The sequence below is a fragment of the Euleptes europaea genome, chromosome 5 (assembly GCF_029931775.1).
Source record: "Euleptes europaea isolate rEulEur1 chromosome 5, rEulEur1.hap1, whole genome shotgun sequence".
NCBI lineage: Eukaryota > Metazoa > Chordata > Lepidosauria > Squamata > Sphaerodactylidae > Euleptes > Euleptes europaea.
Genome location: NC_079316.1, coordinates 8,235,925 through 8,257,153, shown reverse-complemented (window position 1 = coordinate 8,257,153; position 21,229 = coordinate 8,235,925). Strand labels below are relative to the sequence as shown.

General features: G+C 49.6%; 1 protein-coding gene across 1 annotated transcript in view; it reads left to right on the top strand.

Moving 5' to 3' along the window:
* The window catches only part of ECEL1 (endothelin converting enzyme like 1), a 58,229-nt gene extending 39,797 nt beyond the window's left edge, over window positions 1-18,432 (top strand). Inside the window, exons 7-17 of the mRNA XM_056850572.1 lie at window positions 1,276-1,374; window positions 2,785-2,859; window positions 3,834-3,937; window positions 5,526-5,584; window positions 6,615-6,666; window positions 7,852-7,919; window positions 9,498-9,622; window positions 14,003-14,068; window positions 16,601-16,696; window positions 17,435-17,511; window positions 18,306-18,432. Of these exons, the coding sequence (XP_056706550.1) occupies window positions 1,276-1,374; window positions 2,785-2,859; window positions 3,834-3,937; window positions 5,526-5,584; window positions 6,615-6,666; window positions 7,852-7,919; window positions 9,498-9,622; window positions 14,003-14,068; window positions 16,601-16,696; window positions 17,435-17,511; window positions 18,306-18,405 (921 nt within the window). The 3' untranslated portion in view covers window positions 18,406-18,432. The remainder of the gene's footprint in view (window positions 1-1,275; window positions 1,375-2,784; window positions 2,860-3,833; window positions 3,938-5,525; window positions 5,585-6,614; window positions 6,667-7,851; window positions 7,920-9,497; window positions 9,623-14,002; window positions 14,069-16,600; window positions 16,697-17,434; window positions 17,512-18,305) is intronic.
* Window positions 18,433-21,229: the final 2,797 nt, after the last annotated feature.

Below are 21,229 nucleotides of genomic sequence, written 5' to 3'. Positions count from 1 at the left end.
AAGCATCTGCTTGGCATGCAGAAGGTCCCGGAGTCACCATGAGTCGCTTCCTCCTCCTATATCCCGGGACTTGAAAATCATGTGGGGAAGGGATGCAGGTTCTCTAACTGAAGGTCAAAACCCTCAGAGAGAATGCTGCGAATCAGGAGACGGAGCAGTGGCCGCATTTGAGAGGTGCAGGCAAAATACCAAAGACTCTTGTGGCACCTTAAAGGCAAATTTATTGCAGCAAACGCTTCTGTGAGTCAGGGCTGTGATTCACAGGAGCGCTTGCCGCAGTAAACTTGATCAGTCTTTATCGGCCGCAAGACCTTTGTTGCGTTATTGAACGTAAAATGCAAAAAAAGAAGAAGAAAAGCACCTGTTGAGCCTGAAGGACAAACAGAGGCGAGTTTTAAAAAATTAAGTTAAGAATCAGGAAATGCTCTCATGATCCAAAGGCCTTGAGAGACTGGTTCTTGTAGGTTATCCGGGCTGTGTGACCGTGGTCTTGGTATTTTCTTTCCTGACGTTTCGCCAGCAGCTGTGGCCGGCATCTTAAAGATGCCTGCCACAGCTGCTGGCAAAACATCAAGAAAGAAAATACCAAGACCACGGTCACACAGCCCGGATAACCTACAAGAACCAATGAACTCTGACCGTGAAAGCCTTCAATAATGCCTTGAGAGACTGTTAGTCCATTAGCTTCATTCACAAAGTACACGAAGCTGCTGAAGCTCCATCAAAGCCAGTATTGTCTACTCAGACTGGCAGCGTCTCTCCGGGGTCTCAGGCAGAGGTCTTTCACATCACCTACTGCCTGGTCCTTTTAACTGGAGATGCCAGGGATCAAACCTGGGATCTTCCGCATGCCCAACAGATGCTCTACCACTGAGCCACAGCCCTCACCAACATGAACACATGAAGGTACCTCCTACTGAACCAATCAGATCCTTGGTCCATCAAGGTCAGTATTGTCGACTCAGGCTGGCAGCTGCTCTCCAGGATGTCAGGCAGAGGTCTTTAACATCATCTGCTACCTGGCCGGGGATTGAACCTGGGTTCTTCTGCATGCCCAACAGATGCTGTACTACTGAGCCACGGCCCCTCCCTCCTAGCTGAGCAAGCGTATGAGCTGCCCTTTCTGGGCTCAGATAAAATGGGCGCAACCACCTAGAGAGGGAGAAGGGTTTGGGCACTTTGCCCTGGGTTGTGTGGGAGAGCGGCTGGTTCTGTCTGCTTCTCTCTCTCTCACACACACAGTCTGTGATCTCTGGACGCTCTGTTTCGAACCAGGTGCAGCAGTTGGTGGAAGACATCAAACACATCCTGGACCGACGACTGGAAGAGCTGGACTGGATGGACGATGCCACGCGGCGAGCCGCCAGATCCAAGGTAGGAGGGGGACCAGAGGGTCCCGTGGCACAGATCGAGAGCCCGGCAGGGGCATCTGATACCCATCTATCTTTTTTGCGCTCAGATCCAAGGAAGCAAAACATTCCTCTTTCAATAGAGATAGTGGCACCCTTTCGATGTCACCTGTGTGGGAGATGTTTCTTCATGAGCAGGTCCTTCATGGCTCCAGGACCATTTCAGGGACCCCACATTAGGGATGCCAGTTGCCTGCTAGCGGCTGGCAGTTGCCCACTGCCACAACCCATTGCCCACCACCAGTAATTCCGTGGTGGGAGTTAAAAGGGAGGTAAAGCCAGCACCACACATGATGCAATATGATTTCCCGCCTAATTGCTGGAAGTGATGTCGCTGTTTCACAGTGACACTCTAGGGATCCCACACGTCTCTCTGGTTTTGCCATAGAGTTTTGTTGGATTCCTAGAGCGTCGCCCTGATGAGGGAATGTTACTTCTGGTTTATTAGCGGGGAATTGACATCATGGTGTTGCATTTGGCTCGGGGTGGTATGTGTGTGTGCAAATTGTGCAGGCCTGTACTCTTACTTTCTTGGAGGGGTGTTTCCCCAGGGGCAGCTGATTTTGCCCAGAGATTCTCCTTCAACTCATTTGAATTCCATCCTTTAACATATGAACCCTTTGAGGCCATAATAACTCTATAGGTGACTGTGTGTTTTAAGTCCCATCAAGTCGCTTCCGACTCACGGCGACCCTATGAATCAGTGTCCTCCAAAACATCCTATCCTTAACAGCTTTGCTCAGGTCTTGCAAATTGAGGGCTGTGGCTTCCTTTATAGAGTCCATCCATCTCTTGTTGGGTCTTCCTCTTTTCCTGCTGCCCTCAACTTTTCCTAGCAGGATTGTCTTTTCCAGTGACTCTTGTCTTCTCATAATGTGACCAAAATACGACAGCTTCAGTTTAGTCATTTTAGCTTCTAGGGTCAGTTCAGGATTGATTTGATCTATAACCCGCTGATTTGGGTTTTTTTGGTGGTCCAGGGTATCTGTAACACTCTCCTCCAACACCACATTTTAAAGGAATCTACTTTCTTCCTGTCAGCTTTCTTCATCATCCAGCTTTCACACTCGTGCATAGTAATAGGGAAAACGATGGCATGAAATTAACCTGATCTTGGCGGCCAGTGACACATCCTTACACTTAAGAATCATTTCTAGCTCCTTCATGGCTGCCCTTCCCAGTTTCAACCTCCTTTGGATTTCTTGGCTGCAGTCTCCCTTTTGGTTGACGATGGAGCCAAGGAATAGAAAGTCTTGATAACTGTGAAAGGCAGGATAACTGAGCGGTAAACAGGCCTGGGGGTTGTCTTGTTGGGGGTAGGGGCTGCTCAGGATGTGCCCCCTCCCCAGGGGTCTGAGCTCTCTTCCTCTTGCAGCTCCAGCATATGATGGTGATGATCGGCTACCCGGACTTCCTGCTCAACCCGGAGGCCATTGACAAGGAATACGAGGCGAGTCTCGGCGGGTCTTCTCGGTCCCCGCTTTTCTAGAGCGTCTCCCCAGAGAGAAGCAAGAAGGGCAAAGAGTAATTTGTCGAGCTGTCAATCAGCAGAGAAATAATAATTGATTAATCAACCTGGCATTTGACTGATTAACCTGCTAATTAACTAACCAATTACGCTGAAATAAATGGGCACGCTCGACCCAGACGGCTGCCTGAGATACTGAAGGAAGGGTGAGGGAACCTACAATTCCTGGGGCAGAAACTGCCTCTCAGGATCGGGAGGAGAGGCTTCTTTGGGATGTTTTATTTTTTAATTCCCTAATACAGGAACGCACCAGAACCAAAATTGTCTCCAAAATCAATAAGCGTATCCTTAGTTACCCGGAACCAGTGTGGTGTAGTGGTTAGTATGTAGGAGCTGGAAGACCCAAGTTCAAATCCCCACTTGGCCATTGAATTTTGCTGGGTGACCTGGGGCCAGTCACAAATTCTCTGCCACAAGGACCTCCCACCGGTGACGAACAGGGACCTGGCAACCCTACCAGGAAAAGACTTCTTTTTGCCCAAACATTTTGTCCATTTTCTCTGCTCCTCTTTTCCGTGTTACGATGTTTGTACTGGTCTGCTTTGCCTTGGATCCAGAGGGTCTTTAGCGACAGCTCTAAATCAGTCACAGTTTCTATTGCTGTTTTAACGGTCCTTTTAATTATCCCGCGCGGCTTCTGGTTTATTATTCCAAGTTGTCGTCTTGCTCCATTTGCTCAGATTTTATTATTGTCAATACTAGCTTTCATATATATTTTAATTGTTGCCGTACTGCTTAGCTCAGTTGCAAAGGAGCTGAACGGCTAAGAGTAAGGGGCATAAATATTTCAAATGCGTGAATATATTTTCCTAAGGGAGAGGAAGGATATCGTCCCAGGCCTTCAATCCAAGGTTTTTTCCACTGCTGGGTCTAATTTCAGCTGCGTCCCTCCACAGTTCGAAGTCCATGAGAAAACCTACTTCAAGAACATCCTCAATAGCATCAAATTCAGCATTAAGCTGTCGGTGAAGAAGATCCGACAGGAGGTGGACAAGTCGGCGTAAGTCTCTCATCTTTACAGCTCTGTAATCTGCCTTGATGCAGCAGTTGCTCCTAACGTCTTCAGAAAGCTGCTGCAGGGACCCGAGTTCAAATCGGGCACAATTCCTACATCTCATCCTTAGGTCCTCTCCCCCCCTCATTTCCTTTAACTGTTCTTTGGCGGACCCTAGTGGCTGGAAGGAGCATAACATGCACACACTCAGTAGGAACATGATCACTGTGCAAAGCAAATCTAGGCAGCTGGAAAATACCCTGCTTTCCTTTGAACCATCCCAGCTTTTCATAGAACCATACAGTTGGAAGGGGCCATACAGGCCCTCTAGTCCAACCCCCTGCTTAATGCAGGATCATCCCTAGAGCATCCCTGACAAGTGCTTGTTCAGCCTCTGCTTAAAGACTGCCAGTGAGGGGGAGCTCACCACCTCCCCGGGTAACTGATTCCACCGTCGAACAACTCTTACTGTAAAAAAATATATTCCTAATGTCCAGCTGGTACCTTTCCGCCCGCAATTTAAACCCATTATTGCGAGTCCTACCCTCCGATGCCAACAGGAACAGCTCCCGGCCCTCCTCTGACATGCGTTGGTAGTAACATGAGAATTAATCAACGCACACACAAAGAACAATCAAGAGTACGCTGTACACAGGAAGTATGTGTGTTCCCTTTATCTTGTGAATAGGGTTGCTAAGAAGTTTCAGCAAAAATACTGTACACTGTCGAAGGCTTTCACGGTCAGAGTTCATTGGTTCTCGTAGGTTATCCGGGCTGTGTAACCGTGGTCTTGGTATTTTCTTTCCTGACGTTTCGCCAGCAGCTGTGGCCGGCATCTTCAGAGGAGTGAAGATGCCTGCCACAGCTGCTGGCGAAACGTCAGGAAAGAAAATACCAAGACCACGGTTACACAGCCCAGATAACCTACGAGAACCAATACTGTACACTCTTGATTTTTTTTTTAAATGTCAACCAGTACACAGACGTACACACACACACACACACATGCATGCAATAAAACCAGAAAACTACTTAAATAGAGGCTTACGGGTGGAAATGAGTCATTGGAGCTTTTAAGGGCACGGAGGTCACTCAGATCCTATTAACCTATATTAAAGGGAAGGGACATTTTTCTCCAGGCATGTGGCAGCCCTAACCAGGACCTGCCCAGTTCTAGTCTGACAAGCTAAGCACTCCTAGACCGCACTTTCTCCCCATTTAATACATACAAAAAACACACACGGATTTCTGGGTTTTAAATGGTTGTGCTGCAGGTAAAAATTCAACCCAAACGTTGTTATTTTATAGCTTCCGAAAAGCAAGACCACTGAGCTCCTGATCATGTTATGGTGTCCGAGGGACAAATAATACAATGTAAACGCTGCAAATGTTTTGCCGCAGCTGCTGGTTGAAGTCATTTTCTCTCAGATTCTTTTGGATTGCTCTCCCCAGCTTTATTCAGGCTTTGGGGTGGGGAGGGGGACTGACGCCACTTGGGATCCTGACGCCACTTGGGATGGGTGGCTTGCAGCAGCCTCCCGAAAGCCTGACCTGGTGATATCTGTGCTGATCACGGCGTTTTGCTTCCTCGCAGGTGGCTGTTACCCCCACAGGCGCTGAATGCTTACTACCTTCCAAACAAGAACCAAATGGGTAGGCATGAGAGTAACCGGACCGGACCTGCCTTTTGTAGGGCTTGGCTGGGCAGATGATGGGGAACGAAGGCTCCAGAATTAGGGCATTCCCTCTTCCAAAACGGCAGTCCTTCCATTTGAGCAGCGGTGACTGGGGTGGGGCTTTGCATGACCCCAAACCTGTTGCGTGCTACAGGCTGTCCTATCTGGCACAGAACCTGGTAGTCCCTGCACTTGACCTGCTTTGGTACTTGAGAATATAGGCAGCCCCAAGGTATGAGGAACTAAAGATGGGAGTAGATCGAGGCAGAGGGAGGAGTCACTCTAGGGCATTACCTCTTTGAATGTAAACGTTGCCCATGTTTTGCCCCAGCTGCGGGTTCAAGTCATTTACTCCTCTGTTTATTTATTTATCTACCCTTACCCATATGTTTATTAATTTTTCCTTTAATTATTAGCTGGTTTTGGTTGCTGTTTCTCTCACCTTTTTACTCTGCCCTTCCTGTTTGATTATCCCTTACTGTTGATTATTGTTAGGGCGCCTTGCTGGATTTTAGCATGTATAGGATTTGAAATTTTTTGTGTATTTATATTGAATTGTTTGTTTTTTTCCCTGTGGGTAGCCTCCCTGAGCCTGACTGTAGTCAGGAAAGGGTGGGATAGACATCTAATAAAATTAAAAATTCAATTTTTCAAAAACCACACAGCAACCAACCTTGGTTTGCCACCGTACATGCCATACACGGACCGCCTGACAATCCTAAGGCTCTGGCAAACGTCTATGCCTAATATTAGGGGTGTGCATATTGAGTTACCAAAGTTTTTAAAAGCCCAAAAAATACCTTTTCGATATCTTTGCATGTTTTTTTTTTAACTGGTATGAAAAAAAGTTAGCAATAAAGGGAGCCGAATAAACGGATCCCGAATAATGCCAAATTTTTGGGGCATTATTCGGGCCACTTCGGCTCTGCCACCAAGGCACCTATAGGCACCAGTTTGGGGATCCCTGGCATTTGCTGTCCCGTAACTGGTCTTATTTCTCCCCACAGTGTTTCCAGCTGGGATCCTTCAGCCTACTCTCTATGACCCGGAATTCCCACAGTAAGTGCCGCGAGCCCAGCCTGAAGCCCATAATGGAGAGCCAGAAGGGCAATCTGGTGGCAGCAAGGAGTTTAGGCCCGGCCCGCTGGTCCTCCCTGCAGGCACGTATTGACCCTTGGACTTACTGGGAATGTTCCCAGTGGGCCACAGTGCAGGATGGCCTCTGGTAGCCAGGCCCCACTGGTGTGGGAAGCCCCCACAAGAGCTGCGCAGCTCTCAGGATCACGTCCTCCCGCACAGTCAAATACCGCCAGCGTCATTGTTACCAGCTGGGTCTGAGTCGAGCCACCCTTGTCAGGGGGCTCTATTTTCTCCCGGATAGGGCTCCAGGTGGGGGAATATCTGGAGATTTGCAGGGTGGAGCCTGAGGAGGGCAGGGTTTGTAGAGGGGAGGGACTTCAGTGCCATAGAGTCCAATTGCCAAAGCAGCCCTTTCCCCCACGGGGACTGATCTCTGCCGCCTGGAGACCAGTTGTACTAGCGGGAGATCTCCAGCCGCCACCTGGAGGTTGGCACCCCTGCTCCCGGACCTTCAGGGGTCTGTTCCCTCGCTGTGTGCTAGGTGCTGTGGGGTTTGGCCTGAGGCTGCCCCATTTGTGATGAGGAATCCCCAAGCCAGCACTCTCTGAGGACCGGGTGCACTTTAATTATACATCCAAATGAGATTTGGGAGACCACCATTGCAGCATGCAGATTATCCTGGGAAGGAAGAACAATAATTTGTTGCTAACACTCCCTCACTCTTTCACTGCCAGTGCCAACTGGCTGTTTGGGTGGAGGGTCTGCACCCAGTTTTCTCTCCCAGGCATGCTCCCTCAGCATGAGCCAGCGAGGTGTAGGAGCCAGTGTGGTGTGGTGGTTTAACAGTGGTTTGGAGTGGTAGACTCTGATCTGGAGAACTGGGTTTGATTCCTCTCTCCTCCACATGAGCGGTGGACACTAATCTGGTGAACTAGATTTGTTTCACCGCTCCTGCACGTGAAGCCAGCTGGGTGACCTTGGGCTGGTCACAGCTCTCTCAGAGCTCTCTCAGCCCCACCTACCTCACAGGGTGTCTGTTGTGGGGAGGGGAAGGGAAGGCGACTGGTAGCCAGTTTGAGCCTTCCTTAAGCGGTAAAGAAAGTCGGCATATAAAAACCAACTCTTCTTCTTCACCCCTGCGTGCTGTTTGTCTCCCACCTCCAGGTCCCTGAATTATGGCGGGATTGGCACCATCATTGGGCACGAGCTGACCCACGGCTATGATGATTGGGGTAAGTCATTCCTACCCCCACACATAGCCCTCCCCCAACCCTATGGCATCAGGAGTGGGAAGGAAAAGGGACCTTGGACCCTCTTCCTATAAAAATAGCAAATAAATATGGGGTGCACCCTTAAGATGTGGCAGTGGGAAGGCAGGGGACCACCCTTGAGTTTTCATCGAAAGCTATCTGGTTTGTTTGCGCACTATTGTCATAAACAATTAAATGGGACAATAGAGTAGGTATCCTGACCTATTTGGCCCAGGCTAGTCTGATCTCAATGAATCTTGGAAACTAAGCATTGTCAGCCCTGTTCAGTACCTGGATGGGAGACCGAGGAAGACCAGGGTTGCTCTGCAGAGGCAGGCAATGGCAAACCACCTCTGTGAGAGTCAGTGTGGTGTAGTGGTTAAGAGCGGCAGACTCTAATCTGGAGAACCAGGGTTGATCCCCCACTCCTCCACATGAGCGGTGGAGGCTAATCTGGTGAACCGGGTTGGTTTCCCTGCTCCTCCACATGAAGCCTGCTAGGTGTCCTTGAGCTAGTCACAGTTCCCTCCGCACTCTCTCAGCCCCACTGACCTCACAAGGTGTATGTTGTGGGTGAGGGGAAGGGAAGGAGATTGTAAGCCACTTTGAGACTCCTTAAAGGTAGAGAAAATCACGGTATAAAAACCAACTCTTCTTCTTCCTGAACATCGATTGCTCTCTCTCCACCAAACCTGCCTCTCAGTATTATAGCAAAATAATAACAACAACCCAGATATATATGTAGGGATGTATTCCAATTTGTGTCTGTGCAAAATATATTCTATAACTTTTATCTAATTAACGAGCCCACTGTCGTGGAATACTTTCTGCTTGTTCTTTTCTGGGCTGTGTTAGCCTTCCATAAAAGGTGTGCAGACTGGTTGATACTATAATACTGCTATAATACTGGTATACAGTTGTAATATGCATTGGTGTGCATTATAAGTGGTGTGGTTAGACCACTGATGGCCAGAGGGCCGAAATGCGTTTGGATTGTGGTTTTAGTTTATCAACCTGTATTAGGTGCCATTGTGCTTTCTTTTAACATATTTTTTAATGTTTTTAATATATAATTGAGTCTTTTCCATGCAACCTTTGTGTTCCATGCAACCTTTGTGGTTTTAGGTTGGGTCTTTCCTTCCCCCTTTTGTTTTTTGCTAGGAGTCAGGTTGCCAGTTCCGGCTTGGCAAGTTCCTGGAGATTTGGGGACGGAGCCTGGGGAGGGTGGAGTTTGGGGAGGGCAGGGCAGGGCGCCCAGCAGGGATGTGATTCCATCCAGTTTTCCCTCTGAAGCTGCCCTTTTCTCCAGGAGAACAGATCTCTGTAGTCTGGAGATCAGTTGTAATTCTGGGAGATCTCCGGGCGCTACCTGGAGAATGGCAACCCTAGCTTGGAGGCAATATCCGGAGAGGGGGAGGGCTTGGCCACTTTGCTCTGTTCACCCTCCAGGGCAACTGGTTGGCCATCATATGGAAAAGGATGCAGGAATGGATGGACCAGGGGCGTCTCTGGGTATTCTTACGGCTAACCGCAAGGGCGTTTTCCATCCCATCGCTGCAGGAGGCCAATATGACCGTCATGGCAACCTGATGCACTGGTGGACCGACGCCTCCTACAACAAGTTCCTGAGAAAGGCCGAATGTATCGTCAACCTGTACAACAATTTCACCGTCTACAACCAGGGGGTGAGCCGGGGTGTGCAATGCTGCATTGAACCAGCAGGGGGAGGGCTGTCCCTCAAAGAGGCCGCCGCAGAGGCGAAACAAATGTACGAAAATCGCCGTTTTTTCAGTTTCGTCCTCCACGTTTTGAAGGCGAAATTTTGGATCGGGATGTTAAATTTGTGCTTTGGTGAGGTTTTTACCCTCCCCGCCACCCCGGCATGCGGGCATTTAAGAACTTGCCCCACCCTCGCAATTGGTTTGATTCAATGTGGCACCTGGATTTGAATTTGTCGTCTTGCAGATTTCTGAAACTCCAGAGCACACTTTTCAACAAATGGTCAAGGCTGTTGAGAATCCTTGGAGGATACTCAACACCAAAAAATTATAGAGGAGCATTTTGAGGATACACATTTATTGCAGGCATTGAGCCTGGCTGTTAAACAGAATTTTTAAAAAGGCAAGAATTCCCTTACGCTGTCTCCTGTGCAAGTTATGTGGGAACGTGTGAATTCCCTCCCTTCTAGGTTTGCAAAGGTTAATAGTGTTCTTTAGGGTTGCCAGTCAGAAATTCCTGGAGATGTGGGGATAGTGCTTGGGGACCTAGGTTGTCATCCTCCAGGTGGGGCCTGGAGATCTCTTGGAGTTACAACTGATTTCCAGACTACAGAGATCAAAATGGACCAAATGTATGTTTTGGGAGGGTGACCCTGCCCTCACCTCTGGTTCTCCAAGCTGAGCTGCAGTCCCCTTGCATTTTCTGCACGAAATGGGAGGGACCCTCCGATTGACAGAACATCAAAAGGTAGCCCGGCAGATGCCTTAAGTGACTTCCGTGCATTGGGGGGGAAACTATCCCAGAGCACAAATATTGCTGAAGCAAAGGGAACTGAACAAGCAATTCAGTTCGCAGCTTCAAATATTTGATAATTGCGTATACATGAAGCTGCCTTGTACTGAATCAGACCATTGGTCCATTAAGGTCAGTATTGCCTACTCAAACTGGCAATAGCTGGCCAGGATCTCAGGTAGAGGTCTTTCCCATCACCTACTGTCTGGTCCTTTGAACTGGAGATGCCTGGAATTGAACCTGGGGCCTTCTGTATGCCTAGCAGAGGCTCTTCCCCTGAGTCACCACCAAAGATTTAAGGCTTTTACTTCAACAACACCAGAATACTGCGTGTCTGTTTGACTGTGTGGTGTAGACAACTGACTAAATTAGAGGCTGGCTGGGCCTGTCCTGTGCTCAGGAGCACCGCCCAGTAGGCTAGCCCCCACCTCGCCAATGTCACCTGCAGCTTCCTGAAACGGCTACAGCATAAAACCCCAACAAGTTACCGTTTAACCCGCTAATGGAAAATTAAAGCCATTTCCCAATGATTTGGGCTGTACTTTGGCCTGTTGCGACTCAGGCAGCCCTTGGACTAGGAGCAAACGCCTGAGCGGGCAAACGCCTTGCCCGATGCCCCGTTTTTCCGACAGAACTCGGCGGGATGTTCTGGCCGAACTGTGCTGTCTTCAGCGGCGGAACAAAGTCCTAGAAGAAGAAGAGTTGGTTTTTATATGCCGACTTTTTCTACCACTTAAGGAAGACTCAAACTGGCTTGCAATCACCTTCCCTTCCCCTCCCCACAACAGACACCCTGTGAGGTAGGTGGGACTGAGAGAGCTCTAACAGAGCTTTGACTAGCCCAAGGTCACCCACCTGGCTTCATGTGGAGGAGTGGGAAAACAAATCTAGTTCACCAGATTAGTGTCCACCACTCATGTGGAGGAGTGGGGAATCAAACCCGGTCCTCCAGATCAGAGTCCACCGCTCCAAACCACCACTCTTAACCACTACACCATGCTGGTTCTCTCCTAGGCCAGGGGTATCAAACTCAATTTTAACGAGGGCTGGATATGACCTAAATGTCACTTGGTTGGGCCAGGCCATGCCTTACCAGCCCAGATTGAGAGGGGGTGGCTGCCTCGGCTGGCTCACAGGCCGGACAAGAGCTCTCAAGGGGTCGGATTAAGCCCGCGGGCCGTATGTTTGACACACCTGTCCTAGGCATCAGGCCGAGATGCAAAGGCTGGCCCTTGGCACAGGTTAGGAGCCAGGTATACAAACAGAAAAACCAGCATGCCAAATCAGGCCAAGGGCTAGCCAGTCATAAGAACATAAGAAAGGCCCTGCTGGATCAGACCAAGGCCCATCAAGTCCAGCAGTCTGTTCACACAGTGGCCAACCAGGTACCTTTAGGAAGCCACAAACAAGACGACTGCAGCAGCATTATCCTGCCTGTGTTCCACCGCACCCAAAATAATAGGCATGCTCCTCTGATACCAGAGAATAGGTATGCAGCATGACCAGTATCCATTCTAACTAACAGCCATGAATACCCCTCTCCTCCATGAATATGTCCACTCCCCTCTTAAAGCCCTCCAAGCTGGCAGCCATCACCACATCCTGGGGCAGGGAGTTCCAGAATTTAACTATGCGTTGTGTGAAAAAATATTTCCTTTTATCTGTTTTGAATCTCTCTCTCTCCAGGTTTAGCAGATTACCCCGTGTTCTAGTATTATGGGAGAGGGAGAAAAACGTCTCCCTGTCCACTCTCTCCAAACCATGCATAATTTTATAGACCTCTATCACGTCTCCCCTTAGCCGCCTTCTTTCCAAGCTAAACAACCCTAAGCGTCCTAACCGCTCCCCATAGGACAGTTGCTCTAGTCCCTTAATCATTTTGGTTGCTCTTTTCTGCACCTTCTCAAGCTCTGTAATATCCTTTTTTAGGTGTGGTGACCAGAACTGTACACAGTATTCCAAGTGTGGTCTCACCATAGATTTGTACAAGGGCAGTATGATATCAGCAGTTTTATTCTCTATTCCTCGTCTAATTATGGCCAGCATGGAATTTGCCTTTTTTACAGCAGCCACACACTGGGTAGACATCTTCATTGAGCTATCCACTACCGCCCCAAGATCCCTTTCTTGGTCTGTCGCTGCCAGCACAGATCCCATCAGTGTATATGTGATGTTGGGATTTTTGGCCCCAATATGCATCACTTTACACTTGCTCACATTGAATCTCATTTGCCATTTTAATGCCCATTCTTCCAGTACGCAGAGATCCTTCTGGAGCTCTTCACGGTCCAATTTTGTTTTAACCACCCTAAATAATTTGGTGTCATCTGCAAACTTGGCTACTTCACTGTTTAACCCCAACTCCAGGTCATTGATGAACAGGTTGAAAAGCACCGGTCCCAACACAGATCCCTGAGGCACCCCACTGCTTACATCCCGCCATTGGGAGAACTGACCATTGATTCCTACTCTCTGCTTCCTATTTTTCAGCCAGCTCTCAATCCATAAGAGGACTTGTCCTCTTATCCCATGACTACGAAGTCTGCTTAGCGGTCTTTGGTGGGGGACTTTGTCAAAAGCTTTTTGGAAATCCAAATACACAATATCCACAAGCTTATTGACGCTATCAAAAAACTCTAAGTCCAGCATTCTGTGCCCAACAATATCCAGCTGGAATTTGCAAGCTTATGCCTGTGGTAGGGTTGCCGGTGACTTGGAGGGGGGAAATGCTTTCCCCCCCCTTGCTTTAACAGAGGCTTAATGTTTGGAAATGGGCAGGGAAGTAAATACCATCACCTGATAAATAACATCCCATTTAGCCTCTGTTAAAGGGGCAGGACATCGTTATTATTTTTTAGCATGTTGATGGCAACCCAACACAGTGGTTATGACCTTCCCCAGGCAGGTGCTGTGGCTCAGGGGAAGAGCTTCTGCTCTGCATGCAGAAGGTCCCAGGTTCAGTCCTCGCCATTTCCTGTCAAAAAGGACCAGGCAGTAGGTGATGTGAAAGACCTCTGGACAGCAGCTGCCAGCCTGAATAGACAATACTGACCTTGATGGACCAAGAGTCTGATTCAATATATGGCAGGCAGTAGGTGGCGTGAAAGACCTCCACACATAACCCTGGAGAGCCGCTGCCAGTATGAGTGGACAATTCTGGTATTGATGGATAGCACCTGCTAACAAAGCAACATTTAAAAAAAAAACAACAACTACACAGCCAATCAGATCTCCAATAGTCAATCAGAAGTCTTGCTGGACAAAAGCCCCACCTGGCCCCACCCACTTTCTAAAAACACTTGGTGGGTGCCGGGAAAGGTGTGGTCCCCACAAGAGACACCTTGTGAGGTAGGTTGGGCTGAGAGAGTTCAGAGAGAACTGTGACTGGCCCAAGGTCACCCAGCTGGTTTCATGTGGAGGAGTGGGGAAAACAACCCGGTGGTCCAGATTAGAGTCCGCTGCTCATGTGGAGGAGTGGGGAATGAAGCCCGGTTCTCCAGATTAGAGTCAGCCCGAAAGCCGCTCCGATGCTGATTTTGCTTTTCTTCCCGCAGGTGAATGGAAAACACACGCTGGGGGAGAACATCGCCGACATGGGGGGGCTGAAGCTCGCTTACTACGTACGTACCATCTCTTGACTGGTGGAACAGGTCCCAAACCCCAAACACGAAGTCTGGCAAGTCCACTACCCTGCAAGCCAAGCAAATCAGGTTGCACCCACTTGGGGGGCACCAGTAGGGTTGCTAGTCCTCCCACTATGGTGGGAGGCCTCGTGCCAATTGCCCTAGTTGCCTGGCATCCAGGTGGAGGGTCCTGGCTGGGGACATGCGAGTGTCCACAGTGACCTCGGCCCCGCTACATCACTTCTGGGGGAAACCTGGATGTGACACAGAGTAGCTCTAGGTTTTACCATAGAGTTTCCAGGGATTCCTAGAGATACCCCATGTCACTTCCGGGTTTTTACTCGGAAGTCATATAGTGGTACTGAGGACAATGCGGCCCTCCCATGCCCCTGCCCACAACCCTCCAATTGGTTGCCAGGCACAGCATGACAGCTGTAGGGACCTGTGACACCCTGGGGAGTTATCAGTGCTTACAGTTCACTCCCTCCAGATAGAAAAGAAGCACTGGACCCATAGAATCATAGAGCTGGAAGGGACCACCAGGGTCATCTAGTCCAACCCCCTGCACAATGCAGGAAATTCACAACTACCTCCCCCCTCCACACCCCCAGTGACCCCTACTCCATGGCCAGAAGATGGCCAAGATGCCCTCCCTCTCATGATCTGCCCAAGGTCATAGAATCAGCATTGCTGACAGGTGGCCATCAAGCCTCTGCTTAAAACCCTCCCGGGAAGGAGAGCTCACCACCTCCCAAGGAACTGCTCTAACTGTTAAAAAGTTCTTCCTGATGTCTAGACGGAAAATCTTTTGATTTAATTTCAACCCGTTGGTTCTGGTCCGACCTTCTGGGGCAACAAAACAACTTGGCACCATCCTCTCTATGACAGCCCTTCAAGTAATTGAAGATGGTTATCATATCACCCCATAGCCTTCTCCTGTCTAGGCTAAACATACCCAGCTCTCTCAACCTTTCCTCATAGGACTTGGTCTCCAGAACCCTCAACCAATTCCTCTCCCCCCAGTCTTGTGGTTGGTGCTTCTGTTTAGCCGATGGCAAGTCGACTCTCCCCCTCTTCATTCTATGCCTGGCTTCCTCTGCTTGTGATAATTAAATGATTCGTGGAATATCTATCACACTTGTATCCCTCCCTTCCTCCAGGAAGCTTGCAGCCGCTTCCGTTCTTCTCCGTTCTTCTCCTTTCCTCTCTTTTATCCACACAACAACCCTGCGAGGATGGCCAGGGTGACTGGTCCAAGGTCACCCAATGAGAACCATGGCTAAGTAGGTCCCCTAGTTCAACCCCGGGGTCCAGGCTGGCCGGGTGCAACTCCCAGGCCATCCCAGGGAAGAACGGATTGCTACAGATGTGGGGGGTAACCTGCCCTGAGCCCCTCTTCTGCCCTGCCATGTCACCCCCCTGATCTTGCCCAACTCTGTTGGCACATAAGTCTCATGAGATAAAAATAAGTCCAAGGCCAATGGTGCGAAGTAGGTTAAAAAAAATTATTACTCAGAATAGAATTTCCCAACCAAATTGCTACAGAATTTATGCTCGTTTGAAGGACTGCTGTAATAATAATAATAAGAGTTGGTTTCTATATGCCAACTTTCTCTACTACTTAAGGGATACTCAAACCTGCTTACAATCTCCTTCCCTTCCCCTCCCCACAACAGACACCCTGTGAGGTAGGTGGGGCTGAGAGAGCTCTAACAGAGTTGTGACTAGCCCAAGGTCACCCAGCTGCCTTTCATGTGCAGGAGTGGGGAAACAAATCCAGTTCACCGGATTAGCCTCTGCCGCTCCTGTGGAGGAGTGGGGAATCAAACCCAGTTGTCCAGATCAGAGTCCACCGCTCCAAACCACCGCTCTTAACCACTACAACACGCTGGCTCTCTAACTACTAATAACTACAGATTCCCCTCTTGGGCGAAACACGTAGGGAAATTCTATCCTATTCTGAGTAATATTTTAAACCGATTTGGCACCATTGGCCTGGGCTTTTTTATCTCCGCTTACTGGTGCCGCCCTTTCATTTCCCTTTGTTACATCAGTCCCATCCCATAAATTCACATGGTAGCCTTTTATACCCAGCTTTGCCCCCTTTTATAATTGTATGCGCTGTCATATCCCAAACAACTTATGGCGAGGCCAGCAGGGGGCTTTCAAGACAAGTGAGAAGCCAAGGTGGTCTCTCATCCAAATATTGACCCTGCTTAGCTCCTGGCGACCCCATTAGGGGTCTTTCAAGGCAAGTGAGAAGCCGAGGTGGTTTGCCAGTGCCTTCCTCTGCAGAGCCTTCCTTGGTGGTCTCTCATCCATCACTGACCCTGCTTCACTTCTGAGCTCTGACGAGATGGGGCTAAACCATACTATTCCACATGCGGGGCAATCTCTTCGCCCCATTTTAAGTAATATTAAATGCCTCTTTCCTTCCCAGTTGATTGTTCGCTCATGAACGGTCTCCTTGGAAGGGAGGAGAGAGGGAACCTACCTCCTCTGGTTGCTGAACGCAACTCTCTCTTGCAGGCCTACCAGAAATGGGTGCGGGAACACGGCCCCGAAAGTCCTCTGCAGCGGCTCAAGTACACCCACGAGCAGCTTTTCTTCATTGCTTTTGCCCAGGTAATACCTCTTCACTAGGCAACCTGGCTAATAGGGCCCTCGGATCGGGGCCCGTGCCTTGGGCAAAGGTGGCTTTCCTTTGCTGTTGACTTTGCTGCGGTTGGGAAGGAGGAAGTTGGCGCTCTTCCATCTTTGGGACATGCAGCTTGAGATGCCAGCCTTGGCTCTGGGCAATTCAGGCTCCAGGACTCAGGCTATAGCCCTGGGAAGTGCTTATCTCGCAGTGCCCACAATACAAAACAGAATAAATAAGTGTTGTATACAAAGAAGCAAGAATCAAACCAAGCAATAGGCTGTGCAAACTAACATTCTGTATTGACAAAAATAATCATAGTCACAATAAGGGTCAAATTTACCAACAGTAAATAACACAGATCAAACGAAAAAAGTGCCACCCCAACCCCACCAAAAAGGTAAAATTAAACCGAGGTAGATGATCTACCTTTGTTATTACTGGTAGTTTGCTGAAGAAAACACTTACCTGACCATTTTGGCGATCACTTTCTGCAGAAGATACTTTACCGCGGACTCCATCATGTACCTACTGGACTTGGTTTAATTTTTCCTCTTTAGTGGGGTTGGGTTGGCGCTTTTGCGTTTAATCTGTTATTTACTATTGGTACGTTTGACCCTTATTGTGACTATGAATATTTTTGTCAATACAGAATGTTAAGTTTCTCTTGCAGTGCCCTGCAGTTCCTACCTGATTTACGTGTTTATCTCACATTCTCCTTGCAGAACTGGTGTATTAAACGGCGTTCGCAGTCCATCTACCTGCAGGTCCTGACTGACAAACATGCTCCTGAACACTACAGGTAACTTGGGGATATGCAGGTGAAGGAGGCGCAGAGGAACACAGAATCATAGAATCAGAGTTGGAAGGGACCACCAGGGTCATCTAGTCCAACCCGCTGTACAATGCTGGAAATTCACAGCTACCTCCCCCCACACCCCCAGTGACCCCCCCTACTCCATGCCCAGAAGATGGCCAAGATGCCCCCCCCCCCAATGATCTGTCTAGGGTCATAGAATCAGCATTACTGACAGATGGCCATCTAACCTCTGCTTCAAAACGTCCAGGGAAGGAGAGCTCACCGCTTCCCGAGGAAGCCTGTTCCACTGAGGAACCGCTCTCACTGCTAGAAAATTCTTCCTAATGTCTAGACGGAAACTCTTTTGATTTAATTTGAACCCTTGCTGTCTGGCTCAGCGTTAGGAGTCCCAGAACCGCACTTCTCCTTTTACAAACTGAACCTTGCAGATCTTCTAAGAATTGGCTTCTCTTAGGAATGGGCATCCTACACTTTTCTTCCGTCTCTGGTGTAGTGGTTGAGAGCGGTGGTTTGGAGCAGGGGTTTGATTCCCCACTCCCCCACATGAGCGGCGGAGGCTAATCTGGTGAATTGGATTTGTTTCCCCACTCCTCCACACGAAGGGTGGCCTTGGGCTAGTCACAGCTCTCTCAGCCCCACCGACCTCACAGGGTGTCTGTTGTGGGGAAGGGAAGGTGATTGTAAGCCGGTTTGAGTCTCCCTTAAGTGGTAGAGAAAGTTGGCATGTAAAAACCAACTCTTCTTCTTCTTCCTGTCTGTCTGTCTCTGTCTTGCAGGGTTCTCGGCAGCGTCTCCCAGTTTGAAGAATTCGGACGGGTTTTCCACTGCCCCAAGAACTCACCCATGAACCCGGCTCACAAATGCTCCGTCTGGTGAAATGCCAACCCACTCCCCCCCCAACCCAATGTGTGTGCCAAGGTACCCGCTGGATCTGTTGCTGCTCCATTCCTGGCCTACCTGCTGGACAAACAAAAAAAAAAACCAGCCTGCCGCTGAAATCTGTCCCTGTTCTAGGAACGGACGGACAAACGGAACAGACCTGCAGGAGTTGGCTCCTAATGGCCGTGGGGAGGGGACCCTGCATCTTTGGGGAACTGGCACCCTGCTCAGCCCCCTGCCTTGCCCAGATCAGCGCACACCGGGGTCGGGTCATCTGTTTTGGGAAAATGCAGCCGGGACAGCCGAAAACTGGCTATGGCATCAGGCCAGGCCGCTCTATCAGCCTAGGTCCAGCTGTTACAGTGGCAACAGAGCAGTAAGGCCTGTTTCTCCAGCCAGCACTAAAAAAGAAATGGTGGCATTTCGGCTGCCACTTGACAGGGACAAAAATGGGTTTGCCTGCAAAATTCACTCAGAACCGCCTTTCTGGTTTCCAGTCCTGCCTCTCTGTCCCGCCACATCCCTGACCGCTCCTCAGCCCCAAAATGATGTACCCCCCCTTCTTTGAAAACAAGCAGGACCTAGGGTTGCCAACCTCTGGGTGGTGTTGTCCTGGGATTATAACTGCTGCAGGAAGTGGTGGCATCCGAAGGCATGCTCTATGGTATACCACCAAGTCTAGGAGCAACAGAAGCCCTAGAAAGGCACTGCATCCCCACTAAGCCGCATCCCCTCAAAGTCTATTTTCCCCAGGTAACACCCCCCCCCCCAGATCTCCAGGAATTTCTCAAGCTGGCGTTGGCAGCCCTGGGAGGGAGAGGGAGAGAGACAGCCACACGCTTGCTCCATGCTGCGTAGACTGGCAGCCATGCCAGGGCCCAGACGCCTCCCCCTGAGGACTGAGCTGAGGCTACAGCACAAGGGAGACCTGGCCAGGTGGGCCTGCCCATCGCCACCACACCTGGCCAGCAGGTGGCGCCGTCCGGGCAGTCGGTTGGGGGGTGGGTGTCGAGCGGCTCTTTGTACAGATATTTGGCGCTGTATTTTTTCTGCTGCTGATTATGTTGAATTAAAAGGCCGGAGCTGTTTTGTCTGCATGGGCAAATGGGTGCCTCGATTCAATGACTGGGTCGGCGGACTGAAACCCACCCGTCTTAAGGGTGAAGAGAAGGGAATGGCACACTCCTCATCTTGCCCCGTTCCTGGCATTTGCAAGGAACTTTGAATGAAAAATGCCTTTCGGCTGGGGTTGCCAGCAAGATGGTAGACATTGTGGGAGTATCTATGGCTCAGTAGCAGAGCATCTGCTCGGCATGCAGAAGGTCCCCAGTTCAATCCCCAGCCCCTCCAGTTAAAGGGATCAGGTGGTAGGTGGTGCAAATAGGGTTGCCAGGTCCCTCTTTGCCACCGGTGGGAGGTTTTGGGGGCAGAGCCTGGGGAGGGCGGGGTTTGGGGAGGGGAGGGACTTCAATGCCATAGAGTCCAACTGCAAAAGTGGCCATTTTCTCCAGGGGAACTGATCTCTGTCGGCTGGAGATCAGTTGTAATAGCAAGAGATCTCCAACGAGTACCTGGAGGTTGGCAACCCTAGGTGTGAAAGACCTCTGTCTGGGACCCCGGAGAGCCGCTGCCAGTCTGAGTAGACCAGTGGTCTGATCCAGTATTTATTTATTGGACTTTTATGCCGACCTTTCCTGACCAGGTCAGGCTCACACAATTAAAAACCAAATAAAATTTACAATTCAAAACTATACCATGACTTATACATCTAAGGCACCCTGAAAACCATAAACAGTAACAACACAACCATAGCGGGGAACCATACAGAGGGGAGTGTAAAGGAATAAACATATTCCTACAAAGAATAAATAAGGGAAGGGAGGGAGGCCAGCAAGATGGAAACCGTCGCAGTCCTCAACCATATGTCTGCCAGACCAGCTCAGTCTTACAGGACCTTACAGCATTTCTTCAAGTCCGGAAGAGCTAGGGTTGCCAGCCTCCAGTCTCCTGCTATTACAACTGATCTCCAGGCGGCAGTAGGGTTGCTAGATCCCTCTTTGCCACCGGCGGGAGGTTTTTGGGGCGGAGCGTGAGGAGGGCGGGGTTTGGGGCGTTGGGACTTCACTGCCATAGAGTCCGATGGCCAAAGCAGCCATTTTCTCCAGGGGAACGGATCTCCGTCGGCTGGAGATCAGCGGGAACAGCGGGAGATCTCCAGCTAGTACCTGGAGGCGCCAATCGTTCAATACAAAATCCTGTACATGCAGTCAATCACAGTGCAGTGTCACAAACAGTCCCAAGTACATAAATAACTCATATACAATACAAACATGCCAAAAATAGCACGATGCAAGGGCATAAACACCGCCCTGGAGTATGCCCTTGCATTGTGCTATTTTTGGCATGTTTGTATTGTATATGAGTTATTTATGTACTTGGACTGTTTGTAATACTGTACTGTGATTGTGTTGATTGATTGCATATACAGGATTTTGTTTCGAATTATTGAAGCTGCATGCTGTTGCTTATATTGAATTGGCTATTCTGCAGCATAAGGGTTTTTTTTGTTAGTACCCGGAGGCTGGCAACCCTAGGCGACAGAGATCAGTTCCCCTGGAGAAAATAGCCACTTTGGCCATTGGACTCTATGGCACGGAAGTCCCTCCCCTCCCCCAAACCCCGCCCTCCTCAGGCTCCACCCCCAAAATCTCCAGGTATTTCCCAACCCGGAGCTGGCAACCCTACGCAGGGCCCAGATCTCACTTGGCAGAGGATTCTAGCCGGCCGGGGCCAGAGCCGAAAAGGCCCTGGGCCTGGCTGA